The sequence below is a fragment of the Oncorhynchus gorbuscha genome, linkage group LG06 (genome assembly GCF_021184085.1).
Source record: "Oncorhynchus gorbuscha isolate QuinsamMale2020 ecotype Even-year linkage group LG06, OgorEven_v1.0, whole genome shotgun sequence".
Taxonomy (NCBI): domain Eukaryota; kingdom Metazoa; phylum Chordata; class Actinopteri; order Salmoniformes; family Salmonidae; genus Oncorhynchus; species Oncorhynchus gorbuscha.
The window spans coordinates 94264973-94288169 of NC_060178.1; the positions used below are offsets into that span (position 1 = coordinate 94264973).

A 23197-nucleotide genomic window follows, 5' to 3' on the forward strand; every position below is an offset into this window, starting at 1 on the left:
GATGAACAGTCAAAGACAGTTCGTGTGTGTTTTCAAGGCGTTGCATGGGTGAGAGGGGAGGGGGTGCTGTAGGGGATATGAAAAGTAAGCCGTGTGTGTGTGTGTTCAGACTGGCAGCCACACAGTTTCATATCTCTGTGTCTCCTCCATAATGAAGTAAACATCCCAGCATCCAGCTCTGACAACAGAAGAAGACAAAACAAACACGCCACAGGACAATGTGCCATACACACAGGGAACTATGCCTACCGACAAAGATCGTTAAGACAGTGACTCAGGACAGGGATTATTCAGCTTTTCCAATTTTGACCAGTCAAAAACTCTTACTTTGAAAAAAACTTTTAATTTGAGCTCTTTGTATGCAGTAAAAGTCACCTTTATGCACAGATCTAGAATTAGCTTACAATACCAAAATTCCATTTTACATCATTTACATTTAAGTCATTTAGCAGACGCTCTTATCCAGAGCGACTTACAAATTGGTGCATTCACCTTATGACATCGAGTGGAACAGTCACTTTACAATAGTGCATCTAAATCTTAAAGGGGGGTGAGAGGGATTACTTATCCTATCCTAGGTATTCCTTAAAGAGGTGGGGTTTCAGGTGTCTCCGGAAGGTGGTGATTGACTCCGCTGTCCTGGCGTCGTGAGGGAGTTTGTTCCACCATTGGGGGGCCAGAGCAGCGAACAGTTTTGACTGGGCTGAGCGGGAGCTGTACTTCCTCAGTGGTAGGGAGGCGAGCAGGCCAGAGGTGGATGAACGCAGTGCCCTTGTTTGGGTGTAGGGCCTGATCAGAGCCTGGAGGTACTGAGGTGCCGTTCCCCTCACAGCTCCGTAGGCAAGCACCATGGTCTTGTAGCGGATGCGAGCTTCAACTGGAAGCAAGTGGAGAGAACGGAGGAGCGGGGTGACGTGAGAGAACTTGGGAAGGTTGAACACCAGACGGGCTGCGGCGTTCTGGATGAGTTGAAGGGGTTTAATAATGGCACAGGCAGGGAGCCCAGCCAACAGCGAGTTGCAGTAATCCAGACGGGAGATGACAAGTGCCTGGATTAGGACCTGCGCCGCTTCCTGTGTGAGGCAGGGTCGTACTCTGCGGATGTTGTAGAGCATGAACCTACAGGAACGGGCCACCACCTTGATGTTGGTTGAGAACGACAGGGTGTTGTCCAGGATCACGCCAAGGTTCTTAGCGCTCTGGGAGGAGGACACAATGGAGTTGTCAACCGTGATGGCGAGATCATGGAACGGGCAGTCCTTCCCCGGGAGGAAGAGCAGCTCCGTCTTGCCGAGGTTCAGCTTGAGGTGGTGATCCGTCATCCACACTGATATGTCTGCCAGACATGCAGAGATGCGATTCGCCACCTGGTCATCAGAAGGGGGAAAGGAGAAGATTAATTGTGTGTCGTCTGCATAGCAATGATAGGAGAGACCATGAGAGGTTATGACAGAGCCAAGTGACTTGGTGTATAGCGAGAATAGGAGAGGGCCTAGAACCGAGCCCTGGGGGACACCAGTGGTGAGAGCGCGTGGTGAGGAGACAGATTCTCGCCACGCCACCTGGTAGGAGTGACCTGTCAGGTAGGACGCAATCCAAGCGTGGGCCGCGCCGGAGATGCCCAACTCGGAGAGGGTGGAGAGGAGGATCTGATGGTTCACAGTATCGAAGGCAGCCGATAGATCTAGAAGGGTGAGAGCAGAGGAGAGAGAGTTAGCTTTAGCAGTGCGGAGCGCCTCCGTGATACAGAGGAGAGCAGTCTCAGTTGAATGACTAGTCTTGAAACCTGACTGATTTGGATCAAGAAGGTCATTCAGAGAGAGATAGGGGGAGAGCTGGCCAAGGACGGCACGTTCAAGAGTTTTGGAGAGAAAAGAAAGAAGGGATACTGGTCTGTAATTGTTGACATCGGAGGGATCGAGTGTAGGTTTTTTCAGAAGGGGTGCAACTCTCGCTCTCTTGAAGACGGAAGGGACGTAGCCAGCGGTCAGGGATGAGTAGATGATCGAGGTGAGGTAAGGGAGAAGGTCTCCGGAAATGGTCTGGAGAAGAGAGGAGGGGATAGGGTCAAGCGGGCAGGTTGTTGGGCGGCCGGCCGTCACAAGACGCGAGATTTCATCTGGAGAGAGAGGGGAGAAAGAGGTCAGAGCACAGGGTAGGGCAGTGTGAGCAGAACCAGCGGTGTCGTTTGACTTAGCAAACAAGGATCGGATGTCGTCGACCTTCTTTTCAAAATGGTTGACGAAGTCATCTGCAGAGAGGGAGGAGGGGGGGGGATTCAGGAGGGAGGAGAAGGTGGCAAAGAGCTTCCTAGGGTTAGAGGCAGATGCTTGGAATTTAGAGTGGTAGAAAGTGGCTTTAGCAGCAGAGACAGAGGAGGAAAATGTAGAGAGGAGGGAGTGAAAGGATGCCAGGTCCGCAGGGAGGCGAGTTTTCCTCCATTTCCGCTCGGCTGCCCGGAGCCCTGTTCTGTGAGCTCGCAATGAGTCGTCGAGCCACGGGTGGGAGGGGAGGACCGAGCCGGCCTGGAGGATAGGGGACATAGAGAGTCAAAGGATGCAGAAAGGGAGGAGAGGAGGGTTGAGGAGGCAGAATCAGGAGATAGGTTGGAGAAGGTTTGAGCAGAGGGAAGAGATGATAGGATGGAAGAGGAGAGAGTAGCGGGGGAGAGAGAGCGAAGGTTGGGACGGCGCGATACCATCCGAGTAGGGGCAGTGTGGGAGGTGTTGGATGAGAGCGAGAGGGAAAAGGATACAAGGTAGTGGTCGGAGACTTGGAGGGGAGTTGCAATGAGGTTAGTGGAAGAACAGCATCTAGTAAAGATTCCGACCTGAAACATAAAGCTGACCCTCAATCAGTGTTGAGATTCTCTACTCGGCTGTGTATGTTGCCATGAGCCAACTACAGTAATATGAGGCTTTATGCAGGTTAGGGCAGTAATCCACGTAGGTTTAATAATGTAATAAAAAGGTATGAATGCATCTCAGGAAGTATCAAATACAATTTTCAAATCTATACACCCTGTCCCAGAAACTCTATACTAGACAGGAGATGGTATAGGCGTCACACACACACACAAAACATATCTCTATTTCTCTGTTTCATTCAACCATGATAGAAAGTTTCAGTTCACTTTTCCCCAATCTTTTTCTCTCCCTGTTTCCTTATTTCTGCACCTGACAGTGGATTGAGAATGATTTCTACCTTTTAAACTAAACCCAGGTAGGCCTACTTCTAATCCAGGTAGACCTACTTCTAATCTAGGTAGGCCTACTTCTAATCTAGGTAGACCTACTTCTAATCTAGGTAGACCTACTTCTAATCTAGGTATACCTACTTCTAATCCAGGTAGACCTACTTCTAATCCAGGTAGACCTACTTCTAATCCACTAAAGAAAGACAAGAAAAACATAGATTTGATCATTTTGAGCATTTTTTTATTAATTAAATGCAACAGAAAGGCAATAAAATTAAGATAAATAACTTTGTTTTTTACACAGGGGAAATATTTTAGTCATATTTCCAACAATGACTGAGACAATTGTCACAAACTATATACCAAACCTACAAAGTAAGTCGTTTCCAGTTGGTCTCAAAACAGGTCGCGCAAAGATGATGTCACTTCACCCAATGTGATGTTTAGAACTAAATCCAGTGTTTCTTTAAGAAAATACAGCTTTTAAAATATTGTTTAAAGACCTACAAAAAGTAATATAACATGGATGTTCACATTAGATTTATTTTAAGCTTTTGCGTCATAGTGTTACAGCCACAATGTTGTTTAAAAGTCAGCTCATGTACGTCTCATATGAAAAGGCATTCATGTTCTCCTTGTGAAAACCCCAACACTGGAAACAGTCATCCCAGGCATATATAACTGGCAGGAAAGGGTGGAAGGTGAAATAAAAATAAAAACAGAAAGACACATTTTTGGCAAAGCAGAAAGAAAAGTGAAAAGATTAAGCACAATTTTGATTGGATCCTTAATCATTTTTTTTAGACATTCCCCTCTTTTGATTGGCTTTGATTGTCCTTCACAGTCATGAGATGCCATATGGTTGTCATGGAGCCTTCAAGTGCAACAGCCAAGCTACGTGCAGGAAGATAAAGTTGCTGTGTTCCCATGGCAACATGATGGTGAATGTTAAGCCATGTACTATGCCAACAGGTAGGAGGGAAACCCAGGTGAGCTACTTGAATATGATTGCAGGGATCTCCGAATTCAGATTTTATTGAATATTTCAGATTTTATTGAATATTTCATATTTTTATATTTCTTCATTCTAATGTGATGAAACAAAACATAGATGCGCTTTGGTTTAGTATTTTTTTAGGCCAGATAAATAGACATAGATTTCCTCTAGGAATATATAGATATAGAACATCTAGAACTCTCTAGTCTGGACCTTTAAGGATCAGCGAATAGAAAAAACTCTTTCCAGTATTTCTAAAAACAAAGAAATCTACATTTGAAACCCCCACAGGAGAATAAGCAACATTATTATAGACAATAAAACCTAGAAGAACAATATACAAAACCAGACCAATGATGATGTGAACAAAAAAATCATTTTCCACTTTTCTTATAAAAACATCCCCGGTCACTAAATCCACAACTAACCCCCAAAATGGGACTTGAACCCATCCCGTCGCATATTTACAGCTTTACCCCTCATGGACCCCATCCCATCTCCACAACGTACTCAGTGCAGAAAGAGAAGAAGTCTTAAAGCTCCTCCCCCTAAGCCAAAATAACTATTCAACAGTCATTGAAAAAATAACAACATAAAGAGCAACAAAGAGGAATATAGTTCTCTCTTCATGTATATTATATATGTATACTATGTCCAGTTGAATATTAAAGTCTTTATACATAATGCTGTACAACACACAGAAATAGACAAATCATTCAGCTGTACCTGAATAGAAGGATATGAGAGGTATTGAAGTGTATGGCTTGACTGTAGAAATAATCATTCCTTTTTGTCTTATTTTCTGTCTAGAGAAGAAGCGGTTAGTAAATCCATTGATATATGAATATTCATAGATTTAGGTTTACTTTTTGAGTGTTAAAGACATCTAGGGTTTCCATGGTGAGGTCTAGACGAGAGACCAACGCACGCACACACACGCACACACCGCAAATGCACTAAAGCACTATTTACTCTCAGCTGTTCAAGGACCAAATGCATCCATTACAACCACTCAGCACATACACTCTCTCACACACACACTTCAGAACTACAGTGTTTTTGGTCCTTTTGGGATTTCTCAATCCTGCCGTCATTCATTTATCATCAGAGCAGTGTAGCCACCAGTGTTTGTTCTCTCTCTCTCTCTCTCTCTCTCTCTCTCTCTCTCTCTCTCTCTCTCTCTCTCTCTCTCTCTCTCTCTCTCTCTCTCTCTCTCTCTCTCTCTCTCTCTCTCTCTCTCTCTCTCTCTCTCTCTCTCTCTCTCTCTCTCTCTCTCTCTCTCTCTCTCTCTCTCTCTCTCTCTCTCTCTCTCTCTCTCTCTCTCTCGTGAACACATCACATTCTCACTTACAGCAACAACCTAGTAAGAGTCACAGGAGTCTCTCTGACAAACTGCCAGAGAGTCAGTCTATGACAGTTTTTGACTCTGTGACAGACAGTAAAACAACTCTTGGAGACAAGACGTAGCGAGGAAGGACACTGTCTGTCAGTTTCAGAAGGTCAGTAGAGTACTGTAGTCCCTCTTCAGATCACATTAGATCAGATGACTTCAGTGCTGCGGTCCAAAGTGCTGTTATCCCTTTTTGGGTTGGGATCGTCCACCACCAGATAGGACCCAGAACCGAGATCCAGAACCAGCAGGAACTAGAACCAAGGAAGGTCCTCGTTTCCAAACTCTTCTAGATTTGGACAGAACCATGCTTCACTAACACCAGCACAAGTAGCTGGATTCATCCAGGAGAGATGAGGCTAGCATCTTTAAGGCTTTGTTTTGTTTACACTCCATAGTTGTTGCTAGGGGACGATGGCCACGCCCTCGGCGCTAACCAGCTGGCCTGTGGTTGGCTCGTAGGTCCCTGCCAGGTAAAACAGATCCAGGGCCCCACCCCCTGGCTTTCGTCGGCGAATCAGGTGCTCGTAATCGGTGCGACTGAGCACCTGGCAGCGGTGGGAGATGGTCTGGACATCGTTCTCATCCTCATGGCTCGACTGGTACAAAGCATGCTGGATAGCGGAGGGAAGGAGACAGATGTTAAACACAGAGTTAAATAGAAGACTGAAAGATAAATGAACAGCCTATTCATTAATCCCCAAATAGATTTAAGTAGATAAATTCTTGATCAATACTTGATAAATTTGATCAAAAAGTTTATACATTTGATCAAAAAGTTGATCATGTTGTTGAATGATAATCCATCATACCTTTCCGTCATGAAGCCTCTTCCCCAGGCTCGTCTCCTCGGGATGGTAGAACCACTTGACCCTGACCACCATGCTGGAGGACCAGGACTCCCAGAGGCTCTCCACCCGCCCCACGTAGGGCAGCTGGGGCCGACCGGGGGACAGGAACACAGCACAGTCCCCCACATGCACCGTCTCACCACCACGCACAATCGCCTTGTAGAACAACTTACGGGCCTTACCCTTCAGACCACGCCTCTGTAGGGGGAGAGGGGGGGGGACAGGTAAGACCTTACTCAGTTATTCAATTCAGTAAGACCTCAGTCAATAAGTCAATACGTCTGCTTCAGATTGTGTTCACCATTAAGGCTCCCACATGTATGCTCTGACCTGTGTGGGATTTCCAGACCACTTCCACAGCTGGCGACTCGGCAGGAGGGCGGACATATTAGGATGGGGGATCGGTGACAACATCCTCTGCCTCTTTTCTGCTGGGTGGTCCTTGGGAGGTTTGGGCTGGAAGGCCGGGTTGTGTGTGTTGGGGGTCGGAATGACTGTGTGTTGGAGACGGGTCCACCTTTCCTCTTGGTTTGGCTTTTGGATGCACTGCTGCTACTATTGGTCCTCCCCTTTGATGCGTACTCCTTCCTGTCCTCTCCTCTATCACTTCCTCTCACCTTTGACTCCCCGGTGACGGACATGGCTGCCTTTGCAACGTAGGAGTGTGGTGTTGCCGAGGCGGTGCTTGGGTTGGGCTTTGTGGTGGGGTCAGGGGTTAAGGTGTTAGACGTCAAGCTCTGTTTGTGTTTGTGTTTCTGCTGCTGGAGCAGCGCTCGGCGGAGAAGGAGGGATGAAGATTCTTCTTCGTCAGAGGAGTAGGAGGAGTCGGAAGAACAGAGGGAGGAAGAAGAGAGGGAGCCAGAAGAGGAGGAAGAGGAAGAGGACGAGGAGCAAACAGAGAGACGTGAGAGGAAACGTCCAGCACCCGCCGCTGCTGCTCTCCTCCGAGCTACGTCTTCATCTCCATCATCATCATCATCATCATCATCTTCATCCAGCTCAGAGTAAGAGCTAGGGCAGTCACTGGGGCAGTCCAGAGTACCAAACTCTCCCCCCAGACCCACTAAACCAGATGAGGGGAGCCCCTTTCTGAGGGCTGGCGCCCCCTTCAGGAGCGGCTCAGACTTGGACATTCCACTCTCTCCTCTTCTTTCTCCTTTATTTCTGTCTTTCACCACCAGGGCAGGGTGGATATACCTGAGAGGTGCCCCCTTCTTCACCACCAGGGCAGGGTGGATGTACCTGAGAGGTGCCCTCTCCACCCCTGCAGATGGACCCTTGTGCACCCTGCTGCCCCCCAAACGCAGCAGAGCTTTCCCATTCTTTGTTTTGGGCGAGGTCACACCCTCGTGGTCCAGCTTCACCAGGAACTGTTTTCTGTACCTGTCACTCGACTTCCTGTTGGAGGGTACCGTTGTCATAGCGACAGAGTCACTTAGCAGGGGCGTTACCGTGGTAACAGGCCGGTGGGTTCCGCTTCTGAAGGCTCCGGCGTAACCGTTGGCGATGCTACTGAATGAGTCAACCTCAAAGGGGGAACTAAAGATGCACTTGAGGGGTGTGGGAGGGGTGAGGGGGTGTGTGGCTGGGCGGTGGAACACCCCCAGGTCTCGCTGGCGACACACTCGGTGAGTTTTACGGGATGTCCCGTTAAACAGGAAGAAGTCCGCTGGAAGTCTCTTCACCGGCCAGCTTATCGAGGAAGTGTTGCCCCCGGTTACTCTCTCTGACGATGTCGTGGCTGAACTATTGGCCTCTGGCTTGACCTTCTTTGGTCGTCCAACTGGAAGAATAAACAGAGTAAGAGAGAAAAAGACACAGAAGGAAAGAAAGGGAAAGAAAGAAGAGAGATTTATAAACTAGATGAATGTACCTAACCTTCCTTTAAACCAAGTCAAAGAGATCAAATTATGTGTAACTATAAATTACAGCCCTTAATGTGGAACTGGAGACACCTTGTCACATTTAGTCTGTGTTGAGTTGTGGGAATGCTGTTTGACTGGAGGGCATTCAGATCAGTAACAGTTGGAACAGTGATGACGTTAGGCAGGTGGACGGGGATTCCATAGAGGGAAGAAGCTGTGTGATAAAATCATATTCTATATGTGTGTTATATACACTACATGACCAGAAGTATGTGGAAACCTGCTCGTTGAGTATCTCAGTCCATAGGCATTAATATGGAGTTGGTCCCCCCTTGGCTGCTATAACAGCCTCCACTCTTCTGGGAAGGCTTTCCACTAGATGTTGGAACATTGCTGCGGAGACTTGCTTCTATTCAGCCACAAGAGCATTAGTGAGGTCGGACACTGATGTTGGGCGATTAGGCCTGGCTCGCATTCGGTGTTCCAATTCATCCCAAAGGTATTCGATGGAGATGAGGTCAGGGCTCCGTGCAGGGAAGTACATTTCTTCCACCCCGATCTCATCAAACCATTTCTGTATGGACCTCGCTTTGTGCACGGGGGTGTTGTCATGCTGAAACAGGTAAAGGGTCTTCCTCAAACTGTTGTCACAAAGTTGGCAGCACAGAATCATCTAGAATGTCATTGTATGATGTAGCGTTAAGATTTCCCTTCACTGGAACTAAGGAGCCCGAACTCTGAAAAACAGCCCCAGACCATTATTCCTCCTCCACCAAACTTTAGAGTTGGCACTATGGTAGCGTTCTCCTCGCATCCGCCAAACCCAAATTTGTCCGTCAGACTGCCAGATGGTGAAGCGTGATTAATCACTCCAGAGAACACTTTCCACTACTCCAGAGTCCAATGGTGGCGAGCTTTCAACGCTCCAGCCGACGCTTGGCATTGCACATTGTAATTTTAGGCTTTTGTGCGGCTGCTCCTAAAATCAATCTCCCGGCAAACAGTTATTGTGCTGATGTTGCTTCCAGAGGCAGTTTGGAACTTGGTAGTGAGTGTTGCAACCGAGGATAGATGATTAATACGCTCTACGAGCTTCAGCACTCGGCGGTCCCGTTCTGTGAGCTTGTGTGGCTTACCACTTCGCAGCTGAGCCATTGTTGCTCCTAGATGTTTCCACTTCACAATAACAGCACATATAGTTGACCAGGGAAGCTCTAGCAGGGCAGACATTTGATGAACTGACTTGCTGGAAAGGTGTAATCCTATGATGGTGCCACGTTGACAGTAACTGAGCTCCTCAGTAAGGCCATTCTACTGACAATGTTTGTCCATTGAGATTGCATGGCCGTGTGCTCGATTTTATACACCTGTCAAATACACTCATTTGAAGGGTTGCCCACATACTTTTGCATATATAGTGTATGATTAAAGATGGTCTGACTAGTAAGTTGGCCTCTGAAGCAGTTTGCCTTTATCCTTTTAGTTCCGTTACACTTTCCCACAAGCAAAATAAAAAGTTCTGTACTGGTTTGAACCAAAAGAAAGTACCGGTTTATATTGTTCCTTTTTTTACCTGTGAAATCAACCGTTGTTTTACATTTAGGTTATTAAATGACTTCACCAATCAGTGCGGATAGAGCAGGCAAGCTAATTGTTCACAATGCCTGATTGACAGACAAGTGTAGCCTATGGCGCAAGATAGACTGACATTTTGCATGTGGGGAGAGAGTGAGTGAGGGTGGAGGAGGAGGCTGGAAGCGCTGGGCATCTTAGTTATGATATGCATTATCTGAATTAGGTCCACAGAATTATACCTAGGAGGAGCGGCTTCTATGAAGGAAACTTTGAATGTCCTGTGAGCTAGTTGACTAAAAAACATGTGCGTGCAGAGCAGCACCAGAATTAAAAGCATGTCTTACCTTTCTGTAGTTAACACATGTTCTTTAGTATCCTTAACTAGCATCCATTCTTTTCTAGCTAATTAAAAATCTCTCTCCTATCTTCTGAATCATGATTGTAATGTCAGTACAGTAGCCTCTGCTTCAGATGGGGAGGGGCCAGTGGTGGAAAAAGTACCCCATTGTCATACTTGAGTAAAAGTAAAGATACCTTAGTAGAAAATGACTCAAGTAAAAGTAAGCCAGTAAAATACGACTTGAGTAAAAGTCTAAAAGTATTTGGGTTTAAATATGCTTTAGTATCAAAAGTAAATGTAATTGCAAAAATATTTTACATTTGATCATATTAATAAGCAAACCAGACAGCAAAATTGTCATGTTTTTGCTTTTTACGGATTGCTAGGGGAACACTCCAACACTCAGACATAATTTACAAACGAAGCATGTGTGTTTAGTGAGTCCGCCAGATCAAAGGCAGTAGGGATGACCAGGGATGTTCTCTTGATGACTGTGGGAATTTGGACAACTTTCCAGTCCTGCAAATCATGGAAAATGTATGAAGTAAAAAGTACATGATTTTCTTTAGGAATGTAGTGGGAAAAAAGTAGTTGTCAAAAAATATGAATAGTAAAGTACAGACACTCTAAAAACAAATTAGGTAGTACCTTCAAGTATTTTTACTTAAGTTTTTTACACCACTAGGAGGGTTACAGTAGCATATGCTTCAGAGGGAGAGGGGCAGGAAGCCTAAACACACACACTGGCCAAGATTTTCAGCTGGCAGGCAGTCAAACACTGGAATAAGTTTCTGAGTGACAGAGTGAGGGCTTTGGCACAGGAGCTGTGATGCATGTCCCTTTATGGGACTAGAAAATATGCCTGGAACCGGTTCCCATGCTTTTAAAATAACAGTTCAGTTACAGTATGGATCACTTTTGTTCCAGCTTCCATTTCTGTCCTTCAAAAATGTGGTTATTTTCTGGTTTTCAGTTCTGTTCCCTGAACCGTTTCCAACCCCTCTGATGGTGGTGTCTCCAGTATGCTTATCTCACTGGTGCTGCTCAGGTGCTGTTGGCCTCAATCTCAAACAAAAAGGAGAAACCATCTAATACTGTGAACTTATGCTCTGAGCCATTACCTGGTCTCCTCTCCTGACTCCTTCCTTCTGCCTCTTCATTGTTTGGTCCCTCTGTGGGCTTATCTCTACTGTCCTGGGTGGAGCTTCTGCGACCACAACGTCCAGTTGAGAGCAGGGCTGGAGATGGCTCCGCACCTGAGTAAGTGAGAGAGAGAGAGAGAGAGAGAGAGAGAGAGAGAGAGAGAGAGAGTGAGAGTGAGAGTGAAAGTGAGAGAGAATGACAGAGAGAAAGAGTGAGAGAATGAATGAGAAAATGACAGAGAGAGAGCAAGATAGAAAGAGTGAGAGAATGAATGAGAAAATGACAGAGAGAGAGCAAGATAGAAAGAGTGAGAACACAAAAAAATGAGAGAGCGTGTGAGAGAGAGAGAAGTAGGGCAAAACAGACACAGAGAATGAATCTCTCAGAGTCTGGATCTAATGTTGACAGACCATGTCTTTACCCTCCAGGAATGTGTAATCTGTGTGTGTGTGTGTGTGTGTGTGTGTGTGTGTGTGTGTGTGTGTGTGTGTGTGTGTGTGTGTGTGTGTGTGTGTGTGTGTGTGTGTGTGTGTGTGTGTGTGTGTGTGTGTGTGTGTGTGTGTGTGTGTGTGTGTGTGTGTGTGTGTGTGTGTGTGTGTGTGTGTGTGTGTGTGTGTGAGAGCAGTATACTCACAGTGTATCTGGTACCCATTGGGCAGCAGGCGTATGTTGGGCAGGGAGATCCTTCCTCTGTCTCCATCATCAAATTCCACCATCACACTGCCCTTCTCCTCCTCGCCCGGAACCCCTCTGTGGACGTTTCCAGGGTAGAGACAACGGGAGCGTTCGCTCCAGTAGGCACACACACGTGTCCCAGCAGTCAGGATGGCCTCTGTCTGTGGCCGCACGTCCAACACCGCTTCTTGTAATATCTGTTCTAGAGAGTAGATCCTAGGCCTGTTCCCTCTCTCCCCCTCGATCACTACACGGAATCTAGGGCAGGGAGATTGTATTAAATGTATTACAAGCCATTCAGCCAATCCTTTGTATCAACATGCCTATCTGTGATTAAGCAGGCCATATGAATTGGTGTCAGTAGGTGTCAGTGCCTTACATGTCAGGCAGGTCCAGAGTGTGTAGTCGAGCAGCATACAGCAGCTCATCCTCCTTAGATATCAACACCTTCAGACCATCCACCAGCATCTCCCTGCTCAGCACACAGTTAAGCAGTGCTGCAGAGAGAGAGAGCAAGAAGGAGAGAGAGAAAATATGAACATTTAGCCTGGTATGTGACCCTGTGAGACTGTGGTGTATGTGTGTGTGTTCTCACCTGGTTCTCTGTGTGTGTGAGGTGTATGCTCCATGTCTTCCTCCTCCCCCTCAGAGAAGCTGCTCTCCTCGTCCAATCGGAATCCTTCATCAGCCGCAAAGCTCTCCAGAAGCCGGCTCACTGCACGCCCCTTAGCCTGCAACAGGAAACAGGAAATTACATCATTAGAATATATATCTCTTTAAACTCCTTTAAAAAAAAATGTTTTTAATGGAACCGTTATTTAACTAGGCAAGTCAGTTAAGAACAAATTTTTATTCACAATGACGGCCTACACCGGCCAAACCCAGACAACAATGGGCCAATTGCGCACCGCCCTATAGGACTCCCAATCACAGCCGGTTGTGATACAGCCTGGATTTGAACCAGGGTGTCTGTAGTGACGCCTCTAGCACTGAGATGCATTGCCTTAGAACGCTGCGCCACTCAGGAGGACCAAACCAGTGATCACCCTCCCAGGTCCTGGACAGCTACAGAGTGTGCAGGCTTTTTTTCCATTACAGCACTAATTCAAATTATGATCATCAATGAATCTGGTGTTTTAGTGCAGGGATAGAACAAAAGCATGTCATCTTTTTTTTCCATACATTGCTGCCAGAACTACCCCTTTCTTTCAACACACACAATTTTTTTTCTTCTAAATGTGCACATTGCACAGTGTCTCTAGAGATAAATCAGATCCAGCATGAATTGTGCGATGTAGTAGGGAGTTGTAGTTTCCAACAGACCAATATTCTACATAGTTAAGTGCAGAAAACGTGGTAATTAACTACAATGACCATAATCCATTGCGTATCTACTTGGCCGGTCTGTGTTTCTTTTACGCCTGCTACGGAAGAGAGAAGAATGAGCGATCTGATCTGATCTGATCTGTTGCTTCCTGAGGTATCTCTACCTGAAAATACATGATCTAAGTGATTGATAGATGGTATTCAGTAGTCATAATAGTATGCCTTATTTACTTTGGAAAACTACTAAAATAGTGATTTTGTCAGACAGCATTGGCAGCAGATCTAAAGAGATAAGATGATGACTTGGAATGAAATAATAGTCATCAAATTAAACAAATGTACAACTGAAATATGTTATTAAAGTAAAGTAATGTGAATAAGTGATGGTTAATAACTGATAAACAGTAATGGGAAGTCACTACCATCATGGGACTTTAATTAATTGTTTTATTCTGTCCTGTTGCAGCATTCGACCCAAATAATGCATATTGCATTGAATGTTTACATTTTCTTTATATAATAATAATAATTGAATCGAAATCAAACAGACTTCAAAAAGTACTAATCGCACAGCACTGAGACACACACACACACACACACAGTCCAATTCTGGTTTGACCTGGTTTCTTAATGATGAATGACGACTGATGGATGGAGCTTCAAAATCAGCCTGTTTCCAAAGAGTGTGTAGATTGGTGCCTGCCTGCCTGCCTGCCTGCCTGCCTGCCTGCCTGCCTGCCTGCCTGCCTGCCTGCCTGCCTGCCTGCCTGCCTGCCTGCCTGCCTGCCTGCCTGTCTGTCTGTCTGTCTGCCTGTCTGCCTGTCTGTCTGTCTGTCTGTCTGTCTGTCTGTCTGTCTGTCTGTCTGTCTGTCTGTCTGTCTGTCTGTCTGTCTGTCTGTCTCTCAGGGCTGTTCTCACCAGAACACACTAGGCTGGTGTTTAGTCCCAACTTAGGGCTGTTCTCACCAGAACACATTAGACTTGTGTTTAGTCCCACCTCAGGGCTGTTCTCACCAGAACACACTGGGCTGGTGTTTAGTCCCAACTTAGGGCTGTTCTCACCAGAACACACTGGGCTGGTGTTTAGTCCCACCTCAGGGCTGTTCTCACCAGAACACACTGGGCTGGTGTTTAGTCCCACCTCAGGGCTGTTCTCACCAGAACACACTAGGCTGGTATTTAGCTCCACATCAGGGCTGTTCTCACCAGAACACACTAGGTTGGTGTTTAGTCCCACCTCAGGGCTGTTCTCACCAGAACACATTAGACTTGTGTTTAGTCCTACCTCAGGGCTGTTCTCACCAGAACACATTAGACTTGTGTTTAGTCCCACCTCAGGGCTGTTCTCACCAGAACACATTCGACTTGTGTTTAGTCCTACCTCAGGGCTGTTCTCACCAGAACACATTAGACTTGTGTTTAGTCCCACCTCAGGGCTGTTCTCACCAGAACACATTAGACTTGTGTTTAGTCCCACCTCAGGGCTGTTCTCACCAGAACACATTAGACTTGTGTTTAGTCCCACCTCAGGGCTGTTCTCACCAGAACACATTAGACTTGTGTTTAGTCCCACCTCAGGGCTGTTCTCACCAGAACACATTAGACTTGTGTTTAGTCCCACCTCAGGGCTGTTCTCACCAGAACACATTAGACTTGTGTTTAGTCCCACCTCAGGGCTGTTCTCACCAGAACACATTAGACTTGTGTTTAGTCCCACCTCAGGGCTGTTCTCACCAGAACACATTAGACTTGTGTTTAGTCCCACCTCAGGGCTGTTCTCACCAGAACACATTAGACTTGTGTTTAGTCCCACCTCAGGGCTGTTCTCACCAGAACACATTAGACTTGTGTTTAGTCCTACCTCAGGGCTGTTCTCACCAGAACACATTAGACTTGTGTTTAGTCCCACCTCAGGGCTGTTCTCACCAGAACACATTAGACTTGTGTTTAGTCCCACCTCAGGGCTGTTCTCACCAGAACACATTAGACTTGTGTTTAGTCCACCTCAGGGCTGTTCTCACCAGAACACATTAGACTTGTGTTTAGTCCCACCTCAGCGCTGTTCTCACCAGAACACATTAGACTTGTGTTTAGTCCCACCTCAGGGCTGTTCTCACCAGAACACATTAGACTTGTGTTTAGTCCCACCTCAGGGCTGTTCTCACCAGAACACATTAGACTTGTGTTTAGTCCCACCTCAGCGCTGTTCTCACCAGAACACATTAGACTTGTGTTTAGTCCCACCTCAGGGCTGTTCTCACCAGAAGACACTAGACTGGTGTTGAGATCCACCTCAGGGCTGTTCTCACCAGAAGACATTAGACTGGTGTTGAGATCCACCTCAGGGCTGTTCTCACCAGAAGACATTAGACTCGTGTTTAGTCCCACCTCAGAGCTGTTCTCACCAGAAGACATTAGACTGGTGTTGAGACCCACCTCAGGGCTGTTCTCACCAGAACACATTAGACTTGTGTTTAGTCCCACCTCAGGGCTGTTCTCACCAGAACACATTAGACTTGTGTTTAGTCCCACCTCAGGGCTGTTCTCACCAGAACACATTAGACTTGTGTTTAGTCCCACCTCAGCGCTGTTCTCACCAGAACACATTAGACTTGTGTTTAGTCCCACCTCAGGGCTGTTCTCACCAGAAGACACTAGACTGGTGTTGAGATCCACCTCAGGGCTGTTCTCACCAGAAGACATTAGACTGGTGTTGAGATCCACCTCAGGGCTGTTCTCACCAGAAGACATTAGACTCGTGTTTAGTCCCACCTCAGGGCTGTTCTCACCAGAAGACATTAGACTGGTGTTGAGACCCACCTCAGGGCTGTTCTCACCAGAACACATTAGACTTGTGTTTAGTCCCACCTCAGGGCTGTTCTCACCAGAAGACATTAGACTGGTGTTGAGACCCACCTCAGGGCTGTTCTCACCAGAACAAATTAGACTTGTGTTTAGTCCTACCTCAGGGCTGTTCTCACCAGAACACATTAGACTTGTGTTTAGTCCCACCTCAGGGCTGTTCTCACCAGAACACACTGGGCTGGTGTTTAGTCCCAACTTAGGGCTGTTCTCACCAGAACACACTGGGCTGGTGTTGAGACCCACCTCAGGGCTGTTCTCACCAGAACACACTGGGCTGGTGTTGAGACCCACCTCAGGGCTGTTCTCACCAGAACACACTGGGCTGGTGTTTAGTCCCAACTCAGGGCTGTTCTCACCAGAACACACTAGGCTCGTGTTTAGTCCCACCTCAGGGCTGTTCTCACCAGAACACACTAGGCTCGTGTTTAGTCCCACCTCAGGGCTGTTCTCACCAGAAGACATTAGACTTGTGTTTAGTCCCACCTCAGGGCTGTTCTCACCAGAAGACACTAGACTGGTGTTGAGATCCACCTCAGGGCTGTTCTCACCAGAAGACATTAGACTGGTGTTGAGATCCACCTCAGGGCTGTTCTCACCAGAAGACATTAGCCTCGTGTTTAGTCCCACCTCAGGGCTGTTCTCACCAGAAGACATTAGACTGGTGTTGAGACCCACCTCAGGGCTGTTCTCACCAGAAGACATTAGACTGGTGTTGAGATCCACCTCAGGGCTGTTCTCACCAGAAGACATTAGACTTGTGTTTAGTCCCACCTCAGGGCTGTTCTCACCAGAAGACATTAGACTGGTGTTGAGACCCACCTCAGGGCTGTTCTCACCAGAACACATTAGACTTGTGTTTAGTCCCACCTCAGGGCTGTTCTCACCAGAAGACATTAGACTGGTGTTGAGACCCACCTCAGGGCTGTTCTCACCAGAACACATTAGACTTGTGTTTAGTCCCACCTCAGGGCTGTTCTCACCAGAAGACATTAGACTGGTGTTGAGACCCACCTCAGGGCTGTTCTCACCAGAACACACTAGGCTCGTGTTCAGTCCCACCTCAGGGCTGTTCTCTCCAGAACAGAGTAGACTGGAGTAAAGGCAACTCACACACGTCATCAGTCTTATTCATTGTCCGTATATCTCACCAGCTGACTCATTCACGGTTGTTTTAAACTGATCCACCCATACAGAGTTAGCTAATAATCCCTTTGGTAAAATAGGTCACGCCATAGTTTAAGACTTTTGTGTGCTGTCAAGGAAACTCGCCAGAAGCACATTTCTATTACCTTTCCAGTTAGGTTACATATAGCTTCTCCTCATTCCTCCAACTGCCCAAAATCATCACTGTTCCAACTGCCCAACATTATCACTGTTCCAACTGCCCAAAATCATCACTGTTCCAACTGCCTAACATCATCACTGTTCCAACTGCCTAACATCATCACTGTTCCAACTGCCTAACATCTTCACTGTTCCAACTGCCTAACATCTTCACTGTTCCAACTGCCCAACATTATCACTGTTCCAACTGCCCAAAATCTTCACTGTTCCAACTGCCTAACATTATCTCTGTTCCAACTGCCTAACATCTTCACTGTTCCAACTGCCTAACATCATCTCTGTTCCAACTGCCTAACATCTTCACTGTTCCAACTGCCTAACATCATCACTGTTCCAACTGCCTAACATCATCACTGTTCCAACTGCCCAAAATCATCACTGTTCCAACTGCCTAACATCATCACTGTTCCAACTGCCCAACATTATCACTGTTCCAACTGCCCAACATCATCACTGTTCCAACTGCCCAACATTATCACTGTTCCAACTGCCCAACATCATCACTGTTCCAACTGCCTAACATCATCACTGTTCCAACTGCCCAAAATCATCACTGTTCCAACTGCCTAACATCATCACTGTTCCAACTGCCTAACATCATCACTGTTCCAACTGCCCAACATTATCACTGTTCCAACTGCCCAACATTATCACTGTTCCAACTGCCCAACATCATCACTGTTCCAACTGCCTAACATCATCTCTGTTCCAACTGCCTAACATCATCACTGTTCCAACTGCCTAACATCATCTCTGTTCCAACTGCCTAACATCATCACTGTTCCAACTGCCTAACATCATCACTGTTCCAACTGCCTAACATCATCACTGTTCCAACTGCCTAACATCATCACTGTTCCAACTGCCTAACATCATCACTGTTCCAACTGCCTAACATCATCACTGTTCCAACTGCCTAACATCATCACTGTTCCAACTGCCTAACATCATCACTGTTCCAACTGCCTAACATCATCTCTGTTCCAACTGCCTAACATCATCACTGTTCCAACTGCCTAACATCATCACTGTTCCAACTGCCTAACATCATCTCTGTTCCAACTGCCTAACATCATCACTGTTCCAACTGCCCAACATTATCACTGTTCCAACTGCCCAACATTATCACTGTTCCACCTGCCAACATTATCACTGTTCCAACTGCCCAACATCATCACTGTTCCAACTGCCTAACATCATCACTGTTCCAACTGCCCAACATCATCACTGTTCCAACTGCCTAACATTATCTCTGTTCCAACTGCCTAACATCATCTCTGTTCCAACTGCCTAACATCTTCACTGTTCCAACTGCCTAACATCATCACTGTTCCAACTGCCCAACATCATCACTGTTCCAACTGCCTAACATCTTCACTGTTCCAACTGCCTAACATCATCACTGTTCCAACTGCCTAACATCATCACTGTTCCAACTGCCTAACATCATCACTGTTCCAACTGCCCAAAATCATCACTGTTCCAACTGCCTAACATCATCACTGTTCCAACTGCCTAACATCATCACTGTTCCATCTGCCTAACATCATCACTGTTCCAACTGCCCAACATCATCACTGTTCCAACTGCCCAACATCATCTCTGTTCCAACTGCCTAACATCATCTCTGTTCCAACTGCCTAACATCATCTCTGTTCCAACTGCCTAACATCATCTCTGTTCCAACTGCCTAACATCATCTCTGTTCCAACTGCCCAACATCTTCACTGTTCCAACTGCCTAACATCATCACTGTTCCAACTGCCTAACATTATCTCTGTTCCAACTGCTTAACATAATATCTGTTCCAACTGCCTAACATCTTCACTGTTCCAACTGCCTAACATCATATCTATTCCAACTGCCTAACATTATCTCTGTTCCAACTGCCTAACATCATCTCTGTTCCAACTGCCTAACATCTTCACTGTTCCAACTGCCTAACATCATCACTGTTCCAACTGCCCAACATCATCACTGTTCCAACTGCCTAACATCTTCACTGTTCCAACTGCCTAACATCTTCACTGTTCCAACTGCCTAACATCATCACTGTTCCAACTGCCTAACATCATCACTGTTCCAACTGCTTAACATAATATCTGTTCCAACTGCCTAACATCATCACTGTTCCAACTGCTTAACATAATATCTGTTCCAACTGCCTAACATCTTCACTGTTCCAACTGCCTAACATCATATCTATTCCAACTGCCTAACATTATCTCTGTTCCAACTGCCTAACATTATCTCTGTTCCAACTGCCTAACATTATCTCTGTTCCAACTGCTTAGCATAATCTCTGTTCCAACTGCCAAACATCTTCACTGTTCCAACTGCCTCTGAATGCCCTCTAGTCACGCCACCTCTCTGTTCTACTGTACTCTCCCTGTTGTTTCTACTCAGGATTCGCCACCAACTGTCATTTCCTGTTCCTCACTGCCTCTTTCTGGTTGCCCCTATCCCTCCTCCACCATGCCCATTCTGACCCCCATCCCCACCTGCTTCTTCCTGCTCCTCTTGGCCCTGGTGGTGTCCTCTCTCTGGGTCTCAGTCTCCAGCCAGCAGCCTCTCCTCTGGAAAAACCACACAGGACAGGCTAGTATTATAGACAATGATCATGATTACCATGTAGCAAGGGAGACACCGTAACACGTGCATCTTAACTGTCGCAAGTAGTTGAGGAAGATTTTAACAGAGGAGGAAGCCATTTTTGATTAACCTAGAGATTCCCCCCTCCCACGGGTCCTTCCATTCTCCCACCTCACCTTTCCCAGAAAGCTTTCTTGTCCCGAGATCTTCCTCTTTGCCTCCGCCACTGGTCCCTGGACCGCCCTGCTGTCCTGGAGGCTATTGCCCACTAACGAGACCCTCCAGCTGGATACAGGTTCTCTCCTAGCCCCTTGTGGCTCCTGGAGCTCTGGGCATCTCCCATCTACAGTAGCAGGGCCTGGCCTGCAGGGGGCTCCTCTCCTCCTCAGTGCCACACTGGGCATGCTCACATCATCACCTTGCCTCTCCTCCTTGCTCCTGGCTTTCTGATTGGCTTGGAGTTTAGCAGCTGGGCCAGTCGCAGCAGAGTTTGTTGGCGTGTCTTTGGAGGATGGTATCGTTGTATTTACATCATTGAGTCCTCCGTCGCTGTCATAGCGCCTCTCTTCTTCCTCCTCTGTGGGATCAAGGAATCAACATAATACATTAGAAACTTTGGAGATCAGTTGTGGCACGACCATCTCAATCTCAATCTCAGGCTCTATCTGATGACAGTGTAGAGTAGCTATATCGTAAAATAACTCAGTGGCCTTTACCCTTTAGGCAACAAACTATCAGCACAGAGAGGCAGGGAAGACACCGCACAAACTATCACACAGCACAGAGAGGCAGGGAAGACACCACACAAACTATCACACAGCACAGATAAGCAGGGAAGACACCACACAAACTATCACACAGCACAGATAAGCAGGGAAGACACCACACAAACTAGAGGCAGGGAAGACACCACACAAACTATCACACAGCACAGATAAGCAGGGAAGACACCACACAAACTATCACACAGCACAGATAAGCAGGGAGGACACCACACAAACTATCACACAGCACAGATAAGCAGGGAAGACACCACACAAACTATCACACAGCACAGATAAGCAGGGAAGACACCACACAAACTAGAGGCAGGGAAGACACCACACAAACTATCACACAGCACAGATAAGCAGGGAAGACACCACACAAACTATCACACAGCACAGATACGCAGGGAAGACACCACACAAACTATCACACAGCACAGATAAGCAGGGAAGACACCACACAAAATATCACACAGCACAGATAAGCAGGGAAGACACCACACAAACTATCACACAGCACAGATAAGCAGGGAAGACACCACACAAACTATCACACAGCACAGAGAGGCAGGGAAGACACCACACAAACTATCACACAGCACAGATAAGCAGGGAAGACACCACACAAACTATCACACAGCACAGAGAGGCAGGGAAGACACCACAGTGGGTATCACACAGCACAGTGGGGAGAAGAAGTATTTGATACACTGCCGGTTTTGCAGGTTTTCCTACTTACAAAGCATGTAGAGGTCTGTAATTTTTATCATAAGTACACTTCAACTGTGAGAGAAGGAATCTAAAACAAAAATCCAGAAAATGACATTGTATGATTTTTAAGTAATTAATTTGCATTTTATTGCATGACATAATTATTTGATCACCTACCAACCAGTAAGAATTCCGGCTCTCACAGACCTGTTAGTTTTTCTTTAAGAAGCCCCCCTGTTCTCCACTCATTACCTGTATTAACTGCACCTGTTTGAACTCGTTACCTGTATAAAAGACACCTGTCCACACACTCAATCAAACAGACTCCAACCTCTCCAAAATGGCCAAGACCAGAGAGCTGTGTAAGGACATCAGGGATAAAATTGTAGACCTGCACAAGGCTGGGATGGGCTACAGGACAATAGGCAAGCAGCTTGGTGAGAAGGCAACAACTGTTGGCGCAATTATTAGAAAATGGAAGAAGTTCAAGATGACGGTCAATCACCCTCAGTCTGGGGCTCCATGCAGGAACTCACCTCGTGGGGCATCAATGATCATGAGGACGGTGAGGGATCAGCCCAGAACTACACGACAGGACCTGGTCAATGACCTGAAGAGAGCTGGGACCACAGCCTCAAAGAAAACCATTAGTAACACACTACAATGTCATGGATTAAAATCCTGCAGCACACGCAAGGTCCCCCTGCTCAAGCCAGCGCGTGTCCAGGCCCGTCTGAAGTTTTCCAATGACCATCTGGATGATCCAGAGGAGGAATGGGAGAAGGTGGTCTGATGAGACAAAAATATAGCTTTTTGGTCTAAACTCCACTCGTCGTGTTTGGAAGAAGAAGAATGATGAGTACAACCCCAAGAACACCATCCCAACCGTGAAGCATGGAGGTGGAAACATCATTCGTTGGGGATGCTTTTCTGCAAAGGGGACAGGACGACTGCACCGTATTGAGGGGAGGATGGATGGGGCCATGTATCGCGAGATCTTGTCCAACAACCTCCTTCCTTCAGTAAGAGCATTGAAGATGGGTCGTGGCTGGGTCTTCCAGCATGACAACGACCCGAAACACACAGCCAGGGCAACTAAGGAGTGGCTCCGTAAGAAGCATCTCAAGGTCCTGGAGTGGCCTAGCCAGTCTCCAGACCTGAACCCAATAGAAAATCTTTGGAGGGAGCTGAAAGTCCTTATTGCCCAGCGACAGCCCCGAAACCTGAAGGATCTGGAGAAGGTCTATATATATATATATATGCCATTTAGCAGACGCTTTTATCCAAAGCGACTTACAGTCATGTGTGCATACATTCTACGTATGGGTGGTCCCGGGAATCGAACCCACTACCCTGGCGTTACAAGCGCCATGCTCTACCAACTGAGCTACGGAAGGACCTGTATGGAGGAGTGGGCCAAAATCCCTGCTGCAGTGTGTGCAAACCTGGTCAAGAACTACAGGAAACGTATGATCTCTGTAATTGCAAACAAAGGTTTCTGTACCAAATATTAAGTTCTGCTTTTCTGATGTATCAAATACTTATGTCATGCAAATGAAT

General features: G+C 46.6%; 1 protein-coding gene across 1 annotated transcript in view; it reads right to left on the reverse strand.

Moving 5' to 3' along the window:
- Nucleotides 1-3420: 3420 nt before the first annotated feature.
- LOC124038774 (BAH and coiled-coil domain-containing protein 1-like) overlaps nt 3421-23197 on the reverse strand; it is a 111913-nt gene continuing 92136 nt past the window's right edge. Inside the window, 10 exon segments of the mRNA XM_046354840.1 lie at nt 3421-6197; nt 6396-6632; nt 6765-6902; nt 6905-8217; nt 11336-11470; nt 11992-12290; nt 12412-12529; nt 12628-12763; nt 20069-20143; nt 20336-20736. Coding sequence (XP_046210796.1) covers nt 5988-6197; nt 6396-6632; nt 6765-6902; nt 6905-8217; nt 11336-11470; nt 11992-12290; nt 12412-12529; nt 12628-12763; nt 20069-20143; nt 20336-20736 — 3062 coding nt within the window. The 3' untranslated portion in view covers nt 3421-5987.